Source organism: Engraulis encrasicolus, chromosome 21 (assembly GCF_034702125.1).
Source record: "Engraulis encrasicolus isolate BLACKSEA-1 chromosome 21, IST_EnEncr_1.0, whole genome shotgun sequence".
Lineage (NCBI taxonomy): Eukaryota > Metazoa > Chordata > Actinopteri > Clupeiformes > Engraulidae > Engraulis > Engraulis encrasicolus.
In genome coordinates, this window is record NC_085877.1 from 3,063,452 (window position 1) to 3,086,158 (window position 22,707).

General features: G+C 45.7%; 2 protein-coding genes across 4 annotated transcripts in view; one reads left to right on the forward strand and one right to left on the reverse strand.

Moving 5' to 3' along the window:
• The window catches only part of arhgef15b (Rho guanine nucleotide exchange factor 15b), a 40,877-nt gene extending 25,506 nt beyond the window's left edge, over nt 1-15,371 (reverse strand). The window contains exons 1-2 of one of the 2 annotated variants that reach the window (XM_063187160.1): nt 14,951-15,371; nt 3,311-3,947 (exon numbers count right to left, since the gene is read on the reverse strand). In XM_063187160.1, the coding sequence (XP_063043230.1) occupies nt 3,311-3,854 (544 nt within the window). In that variant the 5' untranslated portion in view covers nt 3,855-3,947; nt 14,951-15,371. Of the gene's footprint in view, nt 1-3,310; nt 3,948-13,299; nt 13,697-14,950 lie in introns of those variants that run through there. The other variant, XM_063187161.1, reaches the window with a different exon arrangement.
• Nucleotides 15,372-16,354: 983 nt separating this feature from the next.
• Nucleotides 16,355-22,707, forward strand: part of hdlbpb (high density lipoprotein binding protein b) — a 42,067-nt gene continuing 35,714 nt past the window's right edge. For both annotated transcript variants that reach the window (XM_063187158.1, XM_063187159.1), the window contains exons 1-3: nt 16,355-16,413; nt 19,279-19,359; nt 20,364-20,468. In XM_063187158.1, the coding sequence (XP_063043228.1) occupies nt 20,393-20,468 (76 nt within the window). In that variant the 5' untranslated portion in view covers nt 16,355-16,413; nt 19,279-19,359; nt 20,364-20,392. The remainder of the gene's footprint in view (nt 16,414-19,278; nt 19,360-20,363; nt 20,469-22,707) is intronic.

Here is a 22,707-nt window from a genome sequence, read left to right on the forward strand (position 1 = left end):
CAACTGTTTCCCACTGTACAGCAAGGAGTTACGTCATAATCATATATGTCTTACGTGGACAGACAGAACACCAAGGGGAAGTAGGGGATTTTTCGTTGTTGAATTTTAAGCCTTTTTATTGGCCTCATTAAAATGCTTTCCCACTGCTGGTTCAAAGTCTCAACACTAACAAGTCAAGAGGACAGATACAGACATACTCATTCTCATGTGTACCGCATAGCTGCACTTTGAAGCAGAACCAGCAGCACTACCTTCCCGTAAGGAAGCCGATATGATGTGATGCAGATACAGTATCTTGGTCCCCTCCTCATAACAACAATAAAATGACATTACATTAATGCCTTACACAGATACAGTACATATACTTTAAGTTGTTAATGCAAAGCTTGCTTGAGTATAAATACCAGAGTATACAAGTCGTTCTCATGACTTGTATGATTATCGTATTTGCCCATGATATAGTGAACACACTCTCAGCAAAGTCTGTGATAAGAGCATTACAAGTCAGAGCCCTCTTTCCTGCCAAGAGTGTTCCTACATATGTATCCTGTGATACAGCGGCTCAGTATCAGGTTAAGAAAACAGTATTCCCTCCAGTCCGAGTGTTATCCCTGTGAGGTAATATCAGCCAATGGCTGGAAGCGTTATCGGGGAAAAAAAAGAAAGTAGGAAAGAAAGCCGAGTCGCTGAGTAAGCATCTGCTATGGTAAACACACTTCAGACAGAATCCGGGAAGAGCGATGGATGGGGCACAGTAGATATCCCCTCGCCGTTTCCTTAGCAAGGACTGAATAAAAATGAAAAGGAGTCCACGGCATCCAAAAGAGATAAAAGGAGCAGTGATGCAAGACAGCCCCTACTCCATTTTTGTGCAATCATTTTTAATCTACTTAACGTCTGTACGCATGCAGTTGTGTGCAATATATTTGATCTGTTTATTGTCTGTACGTATACAGATGTGTAAAATTTGAGCTGCTTTTGCCTTGTATTATGTGTAGGCTACCAGACACCTTAATTTCCTTCGGGATCAATGCAGGAACTCTACTCTGCTCTGCTAGTTACCCATAGAGGACTGCGTACACAGGAGGCCCTAATGTGTTTGCTGATCCTGTGCTAATCTAGTTGACATCAGAGGGGCTTTTTTAGGGGTGAGTGGTTTAGGCAAACATCTTGGGTAGATGCTTTTGGGAGAATGTGTGCATGTGTGTTTAGGGGACGGGGGATGGGATGGAATGGAATGGAATGGAATGGAATAGGATGGAATGGAATGCTGGGACACAACACCTCCACCCTCCAGTCCTCCACCCATCCTCTGAGAGGATCAAGTCCTTATTTACTTTTCGAGGAGGACGACAAGGCGGAGAAGGAGGGAGAGGTGGACATCCTGGATTCAGAAAAGTAAATACGGATACGCTATCCCTCGGACTATATGCTTAGCAGCACTAGTGAATAATAATGAATCAGGTTATCCTCCTATCCCCCTGTAAGTCAACGTGTGGGCATTGAGAGCCGGACATTCAGGAAGTGATTGTTCTCTCTTTGGAGATCATGGATCTCCATCTCTGACCATTTGTGGGGACAGTACATGAAAATCCTCTCAGCAAGAGATACATTTCCCATTTACACTGTGTACACTTTCGCACTGTGAGGAGATGCAAGATGCTAAGCAGACAATTTTTGAGTGGCAGCAGTTTCCAAACAATCAGAGGTTGCAGAGGGATCCTCACAATCATGTTTGTATACAAGAAACCCATGTATAGCCTTGAACAAATTTGAACTATGTTGATTAGTAAGGTTTTAAAACATCTGCAGCAGTCACTATTTGACACGATTGCATGCTCTTGTGGGTAGTTTCATTTGCTTTCCTAATCTGAACCTGATCTGAACTGGACGTGTGAAAGTAAGTGACTGTGTCTGTGGGTGGGTGAATGTTTGAAATAAGAGATGCTCCAAATCACAAAGAAAGCCGAGGAGAATTGCCTGAAGCATCTCTCTGGTGTTCTAAGAGAGCAGCAAAAGAGGTCGAGAAGAGGGAGGGTCAAGTTTCTCCTCGGTGAGAAAATAAATTAAAAATGGGGGGGCTAGATAAATATTATGGCCTCTCATCCCCGTCCTGGTGAACCTCACAGTCTTGTCAAAACACAGTCAATGTTTTGGGAGTTTCCCCAATCCAAATCCTGATTAAAACCAAATGATAAATCAGCCAAGCCTAGACCAAGGGAGGAGGATCGCCGCAAGTGAGGTTATCTTCAGAGATCTTACATCCAAACATGCAATGTATGAGTCACCAGGTCAAACAGGCAGGCTGTAGGTTTTGTTTCTGAAAGCCTCATTTTTCATCTCTGTCCACCTTTCATATAATGTACACTATGTGTGTGTAAAGAACACACGCATGCTCGCACACACACAATTTCACATGTGCTTTCATCACACACACAAACACCCACACATACAAACCCCACAGGCACACACACACGCACACACACATACGTGCACACACACACACGCGCGCGCACGCACGCACGTGCGAGTGCACTCACACACACACACACACACACATACAATGCCCACAGGCGCGCACACATGCGCACACATGCGCACACACGCGCACACACGCACACACACGCAAACACACACACACACACACACGCACGCACGCACACGCACGCACGCACGCACGCACGCACGCACGCACGCACGCACGCACACACACACACACACACGTCAAACACTAGGCGGGTGCTGTCTGAGCACCAACAGAACCAGTTCCTCTCTCTCTCTTTCCGTGAGTTGCAGAGATTTACCACAGTAGAACATGACTCATTACAGCCCTAGATAGGCAGGCACACACACACAGCCAACAGCGGACACATCCAGGACAAAAACACAGGTTTTTGTCAGGTACGGTGACTCAGAGATGACAGTATATCTGAGTTTATGTAAGACCTGGGCAAACCAATTGTGGAGCGTCGCTGAAGAGAATGTTCTAACGGCTGGGTGAAACCAGAACAAGAGGCGCTACAATCCTGCCACAATACTGGGCAATTAATGCTATGACTCTCAATATGACACATCATGTGAATTGAAATAATAGGTTTTCTTTTAATAAAAACTAGAAGACACTAAATCGCCTGTTTTTTTAAAGTAGGTCGTAAACATTTTATTTCCTGAACACAAAATGTAATTCGCTTCTGCAACCTTCTAAGGTAATATAACTTAAAAACATAAAGCTTTGGCTTTGATGGCTAGAAGTAGACTTAAACCCTTTTGGCTGACAACAAACAGTGACACGGGACACAATTTTGCTTACCCGATCGCCCAGTTTCCACGGTGACGTTGACAGCCCTCCTCGCCCCAGGGGTGTCCTCGTACACGCCCACGTTGGCGCCCTTGCGGAGCCGGCTACGCTTCATGGGCAGAGGAGGGGCCTGGTCGGACGGCGGCGGCGCTGTTGCTGGAGCCTGGGACGCCCTACTCCCCCTGGGCTTGGGCTTCACCTCCGGGCCCTGGGGCCTCTGGGGGCTCACCTTGTCCAGTCCATTGGGGTCATTGGTGGTGCCGCCATTGGGGGCGTTGGGGCCATTGCTCCTGGCTGATGATGGCACCTGGTTTTGGGACAAAGCTGGGGGTGAGGTCGGGGCTGAGCCTGGAGCTGGAGCTGGAGCTGGGTCCGGCTCTGGCTGGTTGAACTTGTTCACGATCTTCTTCACCTTCCCAGAGTTCCTTGTTGTGCTGCCCCGCTCGATCTGCGGGGAGTCTGTGACGGGCTTGGTGGGCAGCTGGGGTCTGGGCTTGAGCTCCGGCTTTTGGGGGAGAGGGTTAGCGGTGCAGACTGCAGGCTCCGGGGCGGACATCTTGCCTGGAGGTGGAGGTGGAGGTGGAGGTGCCTCCTGGCTGGCCCACAGCTTGGGCAGCAAGACGAAGGATCAAATAGGGTTAATCATCACCTGTTAGAGAGAACATGACAGAAGAAAGGCTGCTTATTAGAGAAAAATATAGAGTTGGTCTTCTCAACCTTTTTTGAACAAACAGCCACAGGACCTCATCCTAAGCCTCCCAACACCCCCCTTAGTTTAAAAAAATAAAATGGACTGATGCCCCCCCCCCCCCCCCCCCAATGGCAACTAAGCACCACCCCTCTCATCTGTATGAGACCCAGCAGACGATTTTTATCCAAAGTAGCTTATAGTTGAGGATATTGGTTTCAGTCCCAAGAGCAATGACTGGCTCAAGGGCTCTTCAGCCATGGGTGATATGGAATTTGATCCTGCAGCCTGCCGCTTCAAACACCCACACCCTAATCACTGGGCCACAGCTGCCTTTGAATACTTTTAGTGGAAAGGACCATTCACACCACTATTGCTTCAGAATAAAAAACAGTCTCTTGAAAAGGGAAGTAGGAAGGTCAATGATTTCCTTTCACTAAACAACAACTTGGCAAAACAATCAATCAATCAACACCCAGACTTCCAACTGGTAAGTGGATTAAGGTCCATCAAGTGGATTCATGGGGATTCTCGTAAACTCAGGGTTATCAGTCCTTGATACCGCAACCTTTTCCAACAGGATCAAGATAAAGTGGACAGGGAAGGGAGATAAGACCAGTTACGATGTAAACTGAAAGGGGCCGGTGTGTATGTAACTGTGCTATACCATCCACTATGACGTTTAGATTATAAGTAGTAGATCAAATTAAAAAATAGTAAAACTGAGCATTACAGGAAGGGGCGTCGCAGCAAATTGTGCACCCTTTGTACCATCAGCTCCAATGGACCCTCAGCCATATAGAGGTATCTACATTAATCAGACTGTATGTGGCTCCCCTATACATATGGGGCCCTGGTGACTCAGTCCCACTTTACTCCCCTGAACGACACCCCCGATTAACGGGGGCAGAGGGCAGGTAAAAACAGTATGGTTTGTGAACACATTACAAAGCAAGGCCAGATTCATTTTGTACAGTGCATTTCAAACACAGTGCTTCACATGATGTGCTTCACATTACAACATGGAGCTCTGGCCATGCCTCGACAAGCATCCCTGACTACTCGGCTGAATCAATGTGCAAGTGCATTGCACTTCTATGCACTATGACATTTACATTGTAAGCTGTGTATCAAAATCAGTACTGAATACATTACAGTATGGATCTCTAATGCCAAGCCAGTATCCATGACTAGCCAGCTGAATCAATGCCCACAACTGTACTGTACTATGCTATGACATTTACATTGGAAGTAGCACCTCAAAATAGATAAAAAAAGGAAAGGTTTGTTCAAACATTACAAACTGAGCTCTAATGTCCAGCAGCCAGTATCCCTGATTATTCAGCTGAATCAACGTCTACAGGTGTATTGTATTAATGCCCTATGACATATTTATAAGTTACTGAAAGTAGCGGCTCAGAATCAAAAATGGTGAAACTGAGCATCGGGGGACGGCAGGGGCCAGATAAGAACAGTTTCTGAACGTATGATAGCATTCTGAGCATGCGTAGCCAGGTTCCCTGCCTACTCAGTCGAAACAAGGTTCACAGCGCGTGTTAAACGCAGATGGCCAACAAGCACCCCACTGCACTGCAAGCCATCGGGCCATGACATCAGAGTGGAATTTCCTTATGTCCTAACAAGGGAGGGAGGGAGATAGAGAGGTAGGCGGCCGGGCGGCTGGACTTACAACTATGCAGGCCGTGGGGACTTTGTCCTGGAGACGGAGAGCAGAAAGGCACACCCATTGCTCAAGTGAATGATCTGCTCTGCTCCACAGCCAAACGAATGAGGCAATCATGGAAAGAAATATGAGAGAAAAACACAGTAGTGGCTGTGCGGCTGGCCAAATGAGATAGCAGATTGGCAATCATTTCTTGTGTTCTCAGTTACACATTGAAATCACACCGCCACTCAGGTAAACTATTAAGCCTCATGTACGTACGCCTACCTCTTCTGGGGAGTGTATTAATAGATATACCCACATCATGAATTTACAACTCTCGAATAACTTTCGAGAGTTTCCCCTAGCACTTCATAGATATGGAAGCTTTATAGATAAGGTGGCTACCTTGTCAGGAAACATCTACAGTACCACTTTGAAAAGGTTTCCTAAAAAGATAACATTTTGTATGGGTGCATGTCATTTGTAAAGTTACTTTAATGTAACCTCAAATGTTCAGCGGGAGGCAATAATACCCATAACAACCTTTAACTTGGTAGAATTTAGTGCTGGCTGAATGAACGCATGAAGTACACCAGGGCTATTCAATTGAATATCAACGAGGTCCAGTTTTTCAAATTCCTCCCAGTAAAGGGGCCGGAATTTCCGTATGTAATATGGTTGCCGACTGTAAATGAAAAAAAATATGCAACACTTCATTGAGGTGGGGGGTCTGGGGGGTCTTCCCCCAGAAAGTTTGCAATTCTTAGATGCAATTTACCGCATTTTAACGTCCCGTGTCCCGTTTCAGCTCGATACGGAACCCGTACTTTTATCTCTAAATTCTGAAAAATAATTTAGTATTTCAAGGGGCTTGTGGGGGGCCAGAGCCTTGCCGTCCAAGGGCCATATCTGGCCCCAGGGCCGGCATTTGAATAGCCCTGCCCTACACTATAAATACTGCACACTGCACCCGCAAAAATACAACATAAACACTAATTATGCTTCTGGACAGTTTGTTCCAGCTTTTCATATTCAAAGTTAATGATAAACAAGACACACAGCTGACTACAGCTTCAGCAGTCAAAGCAAAAGTGTGAATGGTTGCTCAGCAACATATAGATCTCCTCATGGCGAATACTGAATGCAGCTGAAGCTGCTGCTGTAACGCATCCAAAACGCAGGCTAACCAATGCCAAGATTACCTCATAGAGATTTACAGGGAGCACTGAATAGGGGGGAGTTCAATGGCCCTTTATTTTGCAAAAAGCCAGCATTAGTTACAGAGTAAGCATACACGAGCGCAGACGCCCGCACACACAAACAGACACACACACACACAGACAGAGACAGAAAGACAGACACGCACGCACGCATGCACGCGCACGCACATACACACACATACACAAACTCAGAGAAAGGCACTGATAATGCAAAAAATAATTGGATGCTCACAACGCTCAGTCTGGATGTTTTAACTGCTTCAGGGATTTCAAAAGGTGCGGAGACAAAAAGAAGATTTCATGTGGAGTTAGTCCACCCGGGAATAGAAGAATAAACGCATTAATCACACAAGCTTTCAGAACAACCACCCACGGAATAGCTTTATGTACTGCGCTGTACATTGCATATAGGCAAAGCGCAGTGGCCACAATTACATTACCAACCCAATGCAGAAGAAACGCTAAGCTTAAATCAGACTGCACGCTTCTTTAATGGATGTATATTGATGCCAATTACTCACGGTGCGCCAGGGCCCCACTCTCCTAAATGAGCCTGCACAATTGAACGCACTGATCTACCGGGAAGACTGGAAACAACTCAGGGGCTGCTGCAATGAGAAGAACGGGATGTAAGGAATGGATGGAGAGAAAACACACTACTAGAATGACAAGACATCAAATAGCATCCTCAAGGCAGATGAGCAGTTGACAGCCAGATCTGCCCGAGTGGCCTGAAGTTAACTCTGAAAGGTCCAAGGGCCTGCCAAGGCAGTCTGAGACGTTCACATTCTTTCAAGCACTTCATACAACTGATCACACCATGAAATCATGGTTATAATCTAGAAATCCTCAGCAATAATAAAATAAGAATTAAATGCATGGAAAGAAACCATTGCAAGGTGTTCGGATGACACTTTTTCAGTTTTTTTTAATTGAAAAATAGTATAAATAATTATTCTGTCACATTGAGAATCACAAGCCTTGGCACATTTTCTGTGAGGAACAGATGTGGAAAAAAGTGACCCCCTTGCCTACTCCCTGCACATTTCTATTACACAGGAGGCGTTCCTGGAACATTTGGGCAGGGCTGGATTAGGCTGGCTCAGGGCCCCTAGGCTACAGGTTGCCGTGGGCCCCCCCAGAAGGCAAATTTTGTGAAAAATGTGTGTGGACAGTGTCATAATTAAGAGCTAGAAATTCAGGCTAAAATGTCTGCCAACTGTTCTCAACACCGTGGATAATTTGTTCAATATTGCATCTTGTCCCAATTCTGCAATTTTTCACTTTTGGGCAATCAGGGGCCCCCTGACAGGTGGGGCCCCCTAGGCTGCAGCCATATCTAGCCTGTGCATTAATCTGGCCCTACTTTTGGGAATACATCAATATCATACATTTTCTAAACTCTTTCATACAATACTGCTCACGTGTTGAGTAGACATGGCAGAGGGTGAATTATGTGGAAAAAGGACTGCAGATATTGTTCGGTCCTCCAGTTGTGAATCAATGTTGCAACCATGCCCGAGAAGAGCACTAGTGGCTCAATCCAAGAGGTTGGATTGAGTTTACTCACTTTCTTTACTGTCTCCTATCCTTATCTTTCTCTCTCTCACCCTCATCTCATCTCTCTCTCACCCTCAAGAACATATGCCAGAAATGCACAAGCAGGATGAGGGGAACATAAGGGTTTAATGATTTTCTATAGGCCTGGGTCAAAAGACCTTCTATGTAACAAAAACACAAACACCTTACAAGGGTTAAATGAAGTGCAAGCATAACCTGGACATAACCCAAAACCCCCACATTTGGGAGCAGGGAGCTTTTATCCACAAGCCACTTTCTGCTTTCCGTTTTAATATTAACTGGAAAGCCTTAAACAACTCTGCAAAGGATTAATAGAACAATTGTATAAAAACCTTGAACCTCCTCAGTCAAACACTACATAATCCCTGGTGGAAAATACTGCAGAGTTATTAATCAAACCATGACAAGAGCTGAGAAAATAAGGGATTGCTCTCCACTCAGCTTCACAAAACTGTGTGCAGTGGCCCACGCAGGCCTTGAATCTCTGAAGCTGACCTCTTAACCTTGTGGCCTTCAAGCTTTAGAAAAACACACAAGGAAACAAACAAAACCCGAGACAGAACCTGCTTAACAAACCACAAAAGCCCTCATGGCATGGTAACAATGTAGCCTATGAGCAAACCCTCTATGAGCAGGCACATGGCCAAGTAAGTGGCGTCTTAATGGGAAGAGCAGATCAACAACAGCACATGCATGCCAGCGTCTCTCACCAGACAAGGTGATCTTCACGAACAAAAGGCAATTAAAAGTGAAACCAATTCTCCTGGCACGCTGCAAGACAGGCTGCATTCGTAAGAAACTTTGCAGCATTGTTAGAGGACGAAAATTGAGCATGAGGCACTACGTTGCTTACTGCAACAATGGTGATTAGTATAGAACTCAACAGAACTGGACTTGTGTTGTTGAGTTTAGTGGAAACAACACCATGTTGTATTTCTTACAAGGAATGGGTGGGACATGGCGGTTGTCTGCAAAGGGCTGGAATTATCACTTCAATATTGGTCATTTCATTCGTTTTGCATCATCATTTTGTCACAGCTGGACTGAATGCAAAGCAGTTGGTGGAGTCTCTATTGTCACACAAGTGTCACATATTTCATCATCATTATCCAATACAGCCCAAATCCAATACATTTGTGTTTTGGACAACATAGAGGTGAAAGGGATGTTAAGGTGACACCAAAGAACTGTTTCCACTGACACACCAAAGCTTAATTTTCTTACCTCAATAAAGTATTAATGGAAACACAAATATTCTTACTGCTTATGGCACTACAGATGATGTCCCAACAAATCTAGCCAGGAAATCTAATGATACTGTAATTACCTCGTGTTTACAATGTACTGGCACAATAGACTGCTCAACATCTTGTCCAGTGTTTCTATGATTCTGTGCACCTTAATGATCAAGCACTGGGGGAAATATTCTTTCTGCCTTAACTACAAAGCACTGGGGCGAAACCATGACATGCTTACCGCCAGTCACTACAAAGAACTGAGGGGAATCACAGCGCGTTGCCCTCTTGAAAACAGACTGTGGCCCACTTGGCCGTGGCACGGAAAGGGCACCCTGGGTCTGGGGCTTCTGATGCGGCATGATGATGGCCCATGTGCCGGGTACGGGAGTGCCCCAGTCATGTGTGGCCCACACAGCAGATGGCAAGATGGAGCCTCCACAGTGCTGTCTACTTGGCTGCCGAGAGTATTTTGGGAGGAGGGCGACCGGCCCACATATGTGGTGTGTGTGTGTGTGTGTGTGAGAGAGAGAGAGCGAGAGAGATATATTGAGGGAGGGATAGAAAGAGAGAGTGACACATAAAGAGAAAGGAAGAGACAGCATACAACACACAGAGAGAGGCAGAGAAAGAGACAGAAGCAGAGAGAGAGACAGAGAGAGAGAGAGAGAGGCAGAGAAAGAGACAGAAGCAGAGAGAGAGACAGAGAGAGAGAGTGAGAGTCAGAGAGGCAGAGAGAGAGAGTGAGAGTCAGAGAGGCAGAGAGAGAGAGAGAGAGAGAGAGAGAGAGAGAGAGAGAGAGAGAGAGAGAGAGAGAGAGGCTTCACTTCATGTGCTGGCTGCATGGCTTGCACCTGCTGCCATAACTATGCCCACTCCCATTAGATTCTGCCCATGGTAGTCTAGACCACAATATTCTGTTCACACTCTCCTTACATAACTTATGCTAACAATGAATAGATGAATGAATGAATGAATGGCTGGATGAATGAATGAATGAGTGAAAAAATGAATGAATGAATGAATGAATGAATGAATGAATGAATGAATGAATGAATGAATGAGCGCCTGAACAAAACAAAACAAGGAAAACTGAGATAAACGAGCCATGAAATCAGAATCAATAAAACAAATTTTATCTGCTCGTCATCCGACTCCTCTCTGGCAACGCCTGGAGCAGCACACACACACTTGGAGGGCGACCAGGGCGCTTGATGCATTGTGTGGTGAGACTAAACCCTTTTATTGTCATGCAAATAAGCACCCCGGCGCAATGCTGCCGGAGGAGAGCACAGCCCTCGCGCTCAGCAGCAGCAGCAGCAGCAGCAGCAGCAGCAGCAGCAGCAGCAGCAGCAGGCAGCTCTTCTGTCTATTAAATACCCCCTTCTCCTTTGATAACTGTGATGAATTCAACACGCCGCGTTTGTGTCTCTGTGTGTGTGTGTGTGTGTGTGTGTGTGTGTGTGTGTGTGTGTGTGTGTGTGTGTGTGTGTGTGTGTGTGTGTGTGTGTGTGTGTGTGTGTGTGTGTGAAGACAAGCCCGCGGCTACTCAGCAGTTTCCCCACATATCCACATCACATCACCACATAACGCTGTATGGCAACTGATTGTGATCTGTAAGTAATGTGATGGTATCTGAACAGCGGTTGCTTTGGCAAGAACGTTTAACAACATACACACCCCCCCCCCCCCCCCAATCTGTTTAGTACGCTTGATTGGCCATACGGGCCATGCAACCCCGGCTGATGCTGCTGCCTCCTCGTTGGAAAGCCCAAGAGGGAGACCGCTCAGTTTGCCATCTTTTTTTTCTCTTCCCTCCCTCCATCCTTACCTCATCTCTCTCTCTCTCTCTCTCTCTCTCTCTCTCTCTCTCTCTCTCTCTCTCCCTCTCCATCCATACCTCACCCCAGCAGCCCCCTTGCACCCCCCCCCCCCTCTCTCTCTCTCTTCCCTCTCTCTCCCTCCATCCATCCATACCTCATCCCCGCCCCCTCGCTCGCTTGCTCGCCCCCGGTCGGATGTATCCCAAATGAGGCCCATTCACATCATTTGTCAGGGAAAAACAGATTGCACAAAACAAGAGGGGTGAAGCGAACAAGAGAAGACATTATGGATGACAGTGAAACATGGCCAGAAGAGAGAGAGAGAGAGAGAGAGAGAGAGAGAGAGAGAGAGAGAGAGAGAGAGAGAGAGAGAGAGAGAGAGAGAGAGAGAGAGAGAGAGAGAGAGAGAGAGAGCGTGCACGCGCGTGCGTGAGAGAGAGAAAAAAAATATGGCCAATTCAGAGTTTATTCCCCGTGCAGCCCTTTCTCGCTCTCTCTTGCCAAAGGGGAAAACATACAGTCAGTTTAACATACAGTTAGTTTGACATACAGTCAGTTTAACACGCAGTCCATTTAAAAGGGGGCTGGAGTTGCCTCAGTGTAGTCTCAAAAGCCTGGCCACTCTCTGATAACAGATGGCTGCTGTGCCGTAGTGACATAGTGGGGGGATGATGGGACCCTGGCTGCTGGATAAGTGGTGGGCAAAGAGGAATGGCACAGCCACCGGGGGACACTTGAGCCAGAGCAGTGCAGCAGGGGGTGGGGGTTGGGTGTTTGGGCTTGGACCACCACAGGCAGGGCCGGATTAACATGGCCTGGGGGGGCCCAAGGCTACAGGTCGCTGTGGGGCCCCCTGGAAGGCGATTTTCGCAACAAATTTAAATACAGGACAGTGTCATAATTACGAGCTAGGAACATGTCTACCAACTGTACTCTGCACAACAGATGAACATTTCAATATTGCATCTCAATTCTGCAATTTTTCATTTTTGGCCAATCAGGGGCCCCCTGACAGGTGGGGGACCCTAGGCTGCAACCATATCTACCCTGTGCATTAATCTGGCCCTGACCAAAGGCAGCCATATAGCCTGGCAGGCAGACAGGCCCAGCCCAGCCCAGCGGTGAGGGTGAGGATTCAGGATACAGTAGATGACATTATCCGGGGCTATTGCATCCTATCCTGCCAACTCACCTCAAGCCTTTATGGTTTTATATCACACAGCGGCTATTTTCATACAGCAGACACGTCACACACACTGAAGATATTGGTTTGGCAGTGAGCACACAATCCATGGCGCAACAGGGGAATTTAGACAGACAGACAGACAGACAGACAGACAGACAGACAGACAAAAAGACAGACACACACACTGCTCATGTTCACTCACTCACTCACTAACATTCGCTCACTCACTCACTTACTCATACGCAGTATGCTTTATATCAACAATCAACCTACAGATATTCATGTTTTGTAAACACACACACGTGTACACACAAACACAAGCGCACAAGCGCACAAGCGTGCGCACACACACACACACACACACACACACACACACACACACACACACACACACACACACACACACACACACACACACACACGGAGCGGTGGAAGACGGAAGGCAGGAGAGAGAGAGAGAGAGAGAGAGAGAAACAGAGAGAAACAGAAACAGAGACAGAGAGAAAGACAGAGAGAGAAAGACAGAGAGAGAGACAGAGAGAGAGAGACAGAGAGAAGGCAGACAGGAAGACTGTCAGTCACAAACTAACACAAATGCTTACTGAAAGATGTTAGGAGTTCTTTAGTGTGCGAAGTCAACAACACATTTAACGTGCGGCTGGAACTTAATCCTAACAGTTGCGTGAGTGTGTGTGTGTGTGTGTGTGTGTGTGTGTGTGTGTGTGTGTGTGTGTGTGTGTGTGTGTGTGTGTGTGTGTGTGTGTGTGTGTGTGTGTGTGTGTGTGTGTGTGTGTGGGTGTGTGTGTGTGTGTGTGTGTGTGTGTACACAGCCCGGACCAGTTTGACAAGTTTCCCAAGTCCCTCAAGAGCACACGCCAGATTCTAACGACCGAGAGCCTCCCAGACGAATGTTGTGGGAGGGGAGAAACGCAGATGGAACATGCCAGAAATGTCTAAATAAGTGGCCAGGCGCTCTGATTCACACCTGTGGTACTCCTGTCAAATCTGATTCCAATACACATAACCACAAACAGCCTCACACAAATCTCCCTACCTCATGAGAGACACACACAACCCCAGCCTACAGGGAACCCCTGTCTCTAGTAAACGCATGAGAGCAGCTACAAAATGTGCCCTCCATTGTTTGTCATGTCTGTCAGCTACTGTTTGTGTCATCTGAGCACACACCTTTTTTTTGTTCGTGTCACTCCATCACTCATTCCTGTCCTCTCCCTTGTCACCGTCCGCCTGATTGCATCCAGCTGTGATTGTCAGCTTTGGCTGTGAACTCCTATCCTACTACACTAGACGTATCACATTGCCACAAATCTGAATATATGATCAGCCTTTCATTGTTTGTTGACATCAGTCCTTAATTCGATTAGGTTCATTTGTGTTGTGACATCAAGCAAAAGACATGTCATGGATGATAATTCACACATGAGCAGTTTGCTCAACTTCTCACAAGGAATGACATGTTATTGAACTCAAAGGGGTATGGGTGTTCTCAAATGGTTGCGACTTGGTGAAATGCAAGCCATTAGCTTGAGGTCAGGTAAACATCAGGTAAATTAATATTATAGGGCCTACAACACAATATTGACCAGACTCGTTTATCTGATCATCTGTTTACCAAATATAGCCTATTACACTTTCAGTTTGCAAAGTTCAAGGGTAGACAGGCAGACGGCCTGTCTGTCAGTGGATGCATCTGGCTCTTTAGAGATGGCCAGATCTGCTGACCCGTCTCCCTTCACTGTTCAATTAAGGTCAATACAACAGAGGGGAAGATAGGTTAGTGGGGCATTCTTCCCATATATTTGAATAGAAATACAGACACATTGTGTTTTTCCACAAACAAGCTGTTCACAAGCTCAGTGACCTGTTCTTTCTCTAAGACAGCAGGGTAGACTGACTGACTGTTGGTTTGGTAGGAATTCTGGTGGAGGTATTTGGTGTGCAAGAAATATTTCTCTAGAATTCTCTCTCTCTTTCTCAGACATAGCTTGCGTGAAAGGGTGTGTGTGGTTTAGTCTATGATGATAATATTTCTACATTAAACAAACATGTGGATGAAATTTAGTTGACCAAAGATAATAATAAGGGACTGATGGGCGATGGTTAGGCTGGTGTGATGTAGAATCGCATCTTACTGAATGAAATATCAAACCAGCTAAACCCCCACAGTGGTTTCAAGCAACCTGACAGTTCCACAGCCCGTGTTCAAATAAAAGATTGAATGCTGCCACTCACCAAAATGTATGGGAAATGGGCTGAGGCAGGTTATTCTCAGGTAAATGGTCGTCGTTTTATGCAATCCAAGTGAGGTTTGGGCGTCAGTTCAGTTCAGCCTACGTTGAAATCAACAGCCTCCTGTGATAGCCGACATCCTCGCGCACAGTCCGCAGCAGACATCGCCTATAATATCCGGCTGGAAAAGCTTCCAAATCATAAACATAATGAAAGTTGTCTGCACCGTAAAGCCTACGGCTAACAACCGACCATCCGTTTCAGGGCGGGTCTCTCTACAATTCTATTTGCTTTTGTTGTCTTTGTGGATCACTCAAGCGCTCCGTGCCCTGTCCCTGCTCTTTGTTTTCCTGACCAAGTAATGCCTGCTGTCGAGTGAGCCAGCCGGTGTGTGTAGAACTAGCCCCCCCGCGAGTAAACTCGATTCTGTCGCGCGCTCCTTCTCTTTGCCAGTGTGTCTATGATGACGATAACGTGATGAAATCACGGTGCTATTTCGCCACCGCGACTGGTTTGGGAATGGTTACGCACTACGATCAGTTGATTGCGTTACCACGAAACGCTATTGTAGTTATTTCTGAATCAGACAATTTTCAGACAGCTGCTTGCAGTCATTCGCAGCCACATGTTACCACACATTCAACTGCCCCCTGGGGTAACCAACATTTGCGCAAAGCCTTAGGCCCCTACATAAATTAACCCAGAAAGCCAATTTAATTCCAAAGCGAAAATGGCCCATGCGTAATGAAAAACTTGCATTTTGTGCTGTGCACTTGTGCCCATTTCTGCCTGTAGGCGTCAGCAGGTGGTCAAATGTGGTATTTCAGTTCCACCTAGTGACAAGTCGTGGTGTCTCACAGAGACTACAACTGGAAGAGATGGCTGATTTTACATTATATGCTACTGTATGGCCTATATAGTATCGAGGGAGACTTTGATTAAGGCCTATCCCATGTTTTGTCGTTGTTCTTGTTTTTTTTTTTTGTAAGCCAGCAGCTGCTGGATACAGCAACATCCAATAATAGCCTAGTTCCATCAAAAGACGCAGTGGTGGTTTGCACCGCATGGTCTTGAATTGAATGTTCATTTGTACCGTAAATTTATATTGCAATATTTATATTGCGATTTGTAATATCAGGTTCATGTAGTCCTAGCTGTTATTATCTCTCCATGTCTGTTTGGCATAGAACAGGCTAGGGAGGAATACATGCAGAAAGACCAGAAAGTGGAGTAGGCCTACTACAAAGGTAACGAAACAAAACTATTAGTGTTCACTTTTTTGTAGTTATAGAGGCTGTCTGAGAACTTGAACAGCTAAGGGAAGCTTACAGCGCTTCTTCAATCCCTCCGCGGAGGGGGAAGGGGAAGAACAGCGCACAACCTCACGGGGCGCGCGTGAATGAGTTGTGCGCATGTTTACACCATCAGCTGTCAAATCCGTGTGCAGTTCATTTTCGTCTGAAAAGGTAATCCGTTGTTTTGCATGTTTAACTTTGCACGGACTTTATAAGCAATGTCTTTCCACTATCACCTCGAGGGTGCATATATGCACGTTGTGATTCATCCGACTGTCTATATATAAGAGGATTTTAAAATACGCATTCTGTATTGCTTGTTAGCATGCTAATATTAGGTGACATTAGGATGCTAGCTTGCCAGACTGTCATATTTTGCCAGAGGTAATGTTTGAGGATGATCACCCCTGAATGAATAGCCATGCAGATTGAATGGTTACTGTTGGCACTGGTGTCCTTTTACACGATTCAATTCAACCCATGAAGCAGTGTAGATGCTAGAAGTCAGTAGGGTTATAGAGCTCTACATGGTGAATCAGGCTCAGGACCACGTCTTGAAGATGCACTGTAGCAAATGTCAACAGTAGCTTTGCTACGTTAGCTTTGTTCTATGTCCGGTAAATTATTTACTGACCCGTTTGACAGGCAATTTTCGCTGCAGTACAGTGTTTTGCGCATGCACTTCACATGGTGTTTATAGACCTCCAAATACCAAATTCATTGAAAATCGTGGACACAATGCTTGGCAAAAGCTAACGTCACTAATCGTTATTTTAGCTAGAAAACTGCTAGCTCGGCATTTGTACTTGCATCTTATTTCAAAACCGGTAGGCTATGCTGGTTGAACTGGTTGAATTCAGACAGACAGGGGTACAACACATCACCGCCTCTATGCCTTCATGCGTTGTATTTAACAGCGTAAAACACATGGATTGTAATAACATCAGAAATAAATTCAGTGTGTTCGCATGCTTGTCCAGGAGCTGTCAAGCAGAGGGTTTGCATGGTTGTGCGTGCTCCCTGTGTCAGATAACCACTGCTTAGATCTATTATCTTCTTGTCCAAGCCCATACAATTGTAGTTCTCGCGAACATTCAAATATCGTTAGTACATTTGAATTAGTAATCGTGCAAGTTATTGCGGCAGAGACCGAAATGGTAGGCCATCAATCTCATGTAAAGAAAGGAATCTCCCAAGCCTGCCTTGCACAGCTACCTGAGCGCTGTTCGGCTTGTTGGTGCTCATGAAAGAGAGAAAAAATGACGCATAGACTTAGCCCCTATAAATACAGGTATGTTATGAAACGGTGTTAGTATGTTAGCCCTGGGAGACGGCAGCGGATTTATTTCAGTCCCCTCAAACAGCCCCACGATGACCGAGTATTGTGTGGTCGTGACCGGGGGCATCACCACCACCGCTCGAGTTCGCCTACGTCAATGAGTGGATACATTTTGCTTCCCGCCGTGGTTTGGCAGATTTAACAAAGGCACTGCAAAGCCTCAGTGTTGCACCTGAGCCTGACCAAACACACACACCACGATGGTTTATGGCTAAATAATTGAGACATTTGTTTTGTTCTTTAGGGAACTGGCTGAGACATCTAATCCATTTCCATAATAAGATTGGGAATAGGTGGCTATGGATTCCTGAAGGTGTAATAGGCCTACTGATTGGCCACCCACTTAGACAGCTCCCATTTAACAAGGTTTCTGATTAGTGCAACATTCCAGCCTTACCAAAAAGCCAATGTTTTCCACACGTCTGGTCAAAGAGGCTGAATAAAAGCCAGACAACTGCCGTGGTTCTCTGTTTTGTTTCCCTGAGCCAAGACAACTCAGCTGTTGTTTGTGTGTGAGTTGCTGTACAGCCTGTGCAGTGCTGCAGGTGATGAAGAGGTCTCTGCAGCTCGGTGCGGTGCCCCTGGAGACTCTGTTTATGCTTGTGTATGTGTTGTGTTTGTGTGGGGGGAGAGCATCAGCCGCTAAACAGATGAAGCCATCATCACATAACACCTCTCTCTCTCTCTCTCTCTCTCTCTCTCTCTCTCTCTCTCTCTCTCTCTCTCTCTCTCTCTCTCTCTCTCTCTCTCTAGCTTATATGACTTATGATGCCTGTATGAGTCTATATGGATAGATTTGAACATGTTTATTTTCTTTTTGCTGTGTTCTTTGTTTTGATTGTGAGGAGTTAATCATCATCACACAGGCGGATGCCCTTTTTTTAATCAAGTGATTACCTGTCATGTGCAGTGTTTCTAAAAGCAGGTGTTCTGTGTCTGTCTAACGTCCTTTCTGTCTGTCTGTCGGCTGGGCTGGCAGGCCTGCCTGACTTTCTGCTTGCCTGACCCTCTCTTTCTGCCCCTCTTGTCTTGCCCTCCATCTCTCTCTCCCCCCTCCTCTCTCTGTGTACATTTGTATGTGTGTGTGTGTGGGCATATAGTCATGGCTCGCAGTCTGGGGGCTCATTTGTGGGCTTAAGGCCGACACATGTGCCAATTAGCTGGCCTCCTCTGGAGGTGGGGGCTGCCAAGGGAGCCTATGCTTAGCCACAAGCCCCTACCAGGCTTTCTTTCCCAGGCAGTCCCACCTGATGCCCAGCTCCGTGCTCAGGGTGATGTGTGTCCCCTGCCCAAAGGGACTCTCGCTGTGCCACAGGGCCTTGTGCGGAGTGTGCAGCAGCGTTCAACACGGGCATGTTTGGCCAGGGGGGTTATTATAGCATACAGTGGACTGTTATTCAGAGAAAATAATGAATTATTTTTTTTATTATATACTGTTACTCAGAGGAAAGGCTGATTTCTCTTTTCAAAACGAGAAGACAACTAATGCAAATAGAGAAGAAAGGATGGAGAGAAATACAGAGAAAATGTAGGAGTGCATATGTGCAAGAGAGAGAGAGAGAGAGAGTGAGTGAGTGAGTGCACATTTGTGTGCACAGAGATGCATATCACTTGTTAATCTGTCTCTACCTTTCTCTGTTTCTTATCTGCATATTTTCTTTGTGATACTCATAGTCTTGTTTTTTTTCCCACTCCAGGACCAACCACACTGACTTAACTCTGAAGCGCTTACAGTAGCACGCTACAGGACGGACTTTCTGGCATCTGACCTTTTGCAGGTAGGTGAATTACCGGGAACATAAACAGGAACGTAAACATGTGTGTTTGTCACGGGGCATTGTAAAACAGGAAGAGCCCTGTATATTCTATAGTGTGGCCTCTTTAAATGACTTTTTTGTCCTAAACCCTCAACTGACCAATCAACGAAATGCTAACTATGCTAAATCAGTCACTGTGAACTAACCTCTCCATAGAGATGAATGATATTTGTAAATCTGATAGCAGATATCCAATAAGTTTGGATGCTTGGGTGGGATATTCTATTCAATCCTTACCTTGCATGGCTTTGGCATGGCATTGTTGACCCAAAACATTCCTAGTCCATGCAAAGCCAAACGGGTTGTTTTCCCTCTATTTTGAATGCATTGTAGAGTGCACATTTTTTGTTAGCCAAATGGTGTCAGGCTGAGTTAATGGCACCAGAGGAAACTCACTGTGAAGCATATGGGGTGATTCACCAGATGTGCTTTCTGCTGCAGTGACGTTATTTCATAGCTTTGGATGTACGTGTGAGTGTGTGTATGTGTGTGTGTGTGCATTTGCATAGATGTGTGTGCTTTCACATACATACCCGCAGTACTTGTGCACATGCATCATAGTAATTTTAGAAATAAAAAACAGACAAACCAACACGACTACCGAAAACATATCCTCCTTGCTGGAGGTTAAAAAAAAAATGGCCTTATAATGCTGAATGTATGGATCTATACATTTCAGCATGAAATCATTAAGGTGGTTATTATAAGAGTGTAAGAGTAACATCGTTATAATGTTATGATGAATCCCACCTTTCCACTCCACTTATCTCACTCCATGGCTGAGGTGCGCTTGAGGCGCCTAACCCCACACTGCTCCAGGGACTGTAACCAATACCATGTACTTAAAATCACTTTGGATAAAAGGGGCAGCTAAATGTAATGTAATGTAATGTAATAGGCATTATACATGTGAGTATTGCACAGCAACCATGTCTTTGCCTTCTTTGTGACCGCCTTGTGTGCAGTGGAATAGCGGAATACCTCTTGAAGCATCATGAGTTCTGTGGCTGTGCTGACCCCGGAGAGCTTTGCGGAGCACCGCAGCGGGCTGAAGGACCAGGAGATCTCCGGTACGGCACACCACATGGGACACACAGACAGACTGATGGGCAAAATGTAGATTAAGACAGACCGATACATGCCACAAAACACACAGACACACAGACACATACAGGTAGACAACTAGATACAGTACATGCCCGAAACACACACACACACACACACACACACACACACACACACACACACACACACACACACACACACACACACACACACACACACACACACACACACACACACACACACACACACACACACACACACACACACACACACACACACACACACACACACACACCTTTACACCCAGAGTATCCTATTTGAACCAAACAGAGGGTTTTTGATAACTGTTACACAAAACCAGACCCAGATCGTAGTGGTTATTCTACTCTTGATTCCCTCTGTCGGTTGGCTGTGTGTCAAGTGCGTGAAAGGTGAGGAGTGTGCCATTGCCACTCCGTGCAGGAGAGACAGGTGATCTTACACCTGGGTTTCCATTCACATCAGTGGGGTGGTGTCACAGCCGCAACTGGTGCCAATTGAATTAACATTTCCATTCTGAGTTGAACTTGAGTGCAAGACCATGGTAAATGGGGACTGTCTGCTCGTCGTGTTTGGACCATGACTTACCTGTCTACTACGCATATGACACAGGCTGCATACCTGTGTGTTTTAGGGCATTTGTAAACTAGGCTTTAGACTTTAGTCTGAGATCATCCACACCCGGTCTGTTACATGAGACTACTGTAGCCTTGCACTTCATGGTACGTTTGGCAGAGAATGAGGATATTCAATAGGCACGTCTTTCCCAGTGGCAACTGCAGTTCAACTTCTTTAACACCTCTGTTCAAATTAAAGGGACACTGTGCAGGAAATGGACAAAAAAGGCACTGCAACTATGCTGCTCATTGAAACTGGGCTGCCTATTGCCAAATTTGATCTTTACATGAAAGTTTACTAAGTAATAAACAAATATTAACTAGTATGGTCCAATTACAGTCATTTTTGCAGGTAAAAATGGCTATTTTAGGAATTTCAAAATGGCGGACCATGGAGAAGATCCCCCTTTTCATGTATGGAAAAATTGCACTTTTCAGTCATAATGAATACTTAGAATTTGATGGTGGTGGTAAATATTCATGAAAAAGGTAACATTAGTGAGTGGGCAGCATGAATTCTGGAAATGAACAACTAAAAATCTCACACAGTGTCCCTTTAACTCCAACTAGTCTTATCTTGAGACATGTAACTTTTGACTGACGTACCCGTACAAGTACAAGTGTTGTGAAAAAATAATAATTCTGACTTCAGGTAACGCTGGTCCAGGACAGATATTTACATTTGTATTGACTGTTCATGCCCTGGGATGAAAATTATTCAAACATTTTGTCAGACATGCATGTCGGCGGGTACGAAGCAAACTTCAAGGATTCTCTGTGCTGTAATAAGTCTGCTTAGTGTGCTTGTACTGCACAGGAAATCACGTTATAATCACATTATAGGGTATTAATAACGCAAACTTGGAAACCCACATCGCTGCCTTGATGCCTTTTTATGTTAGAAGGACATTTAATGAAGCAGAGCTATTCACAGCAGTCTTTTCGTTTCCTCTTGTATTCTGGCCTAGGTGTGCCAGATTGAATTGCAGAAGAGTGAGTGAGTGAAGAGTAAGTGAAGTTTGAACATAGCATTAAATACCCCAAAGCGAGAAATGGCACAATGTATGTAAGGAGAACTTAAAATATTTGGGGAGCTTGGTCTATTGCAGGTATGTAATCGATTTTATGTCAAGGAGAACATGCTTCATTCCGATAGGCACTTTTGAATCCAGTATTTATCACTTAACAGCAGAGTGCCTCTCACTATTCCGGTCCAAGGACAACTCTCCCAGTTGGGCTTTTAAGAACAGTGTGTGTGTGTGTCTGTGCGTGTTCGTGTGTTGAGTAAATGTGTGCAAGAGGCTGAAGTGTCCCTCTAGCCTAGCCCCTTCAGCCAGGCCCTGGACACCCGAGGCCATTTGTCAAGCTGTGGGGGACTGATGAATGGCTGTGGATAGGAGTAGGAGACGTGTGTGAGCTCTGAGGGAGCGGAGAGGCATTAGTGGAGCACAGTTAATGTCTCCACTGGTGTGTCAGGGCTAGTCTTAGTAGCAGTCTGGACTAAGGACTCGGCTATGGTGTTTGTCAGTGTCGTAATCAGTTGCGGTGTATCACAGCACAGCAGCACGGGGGAGTATTCCTCCAAGAG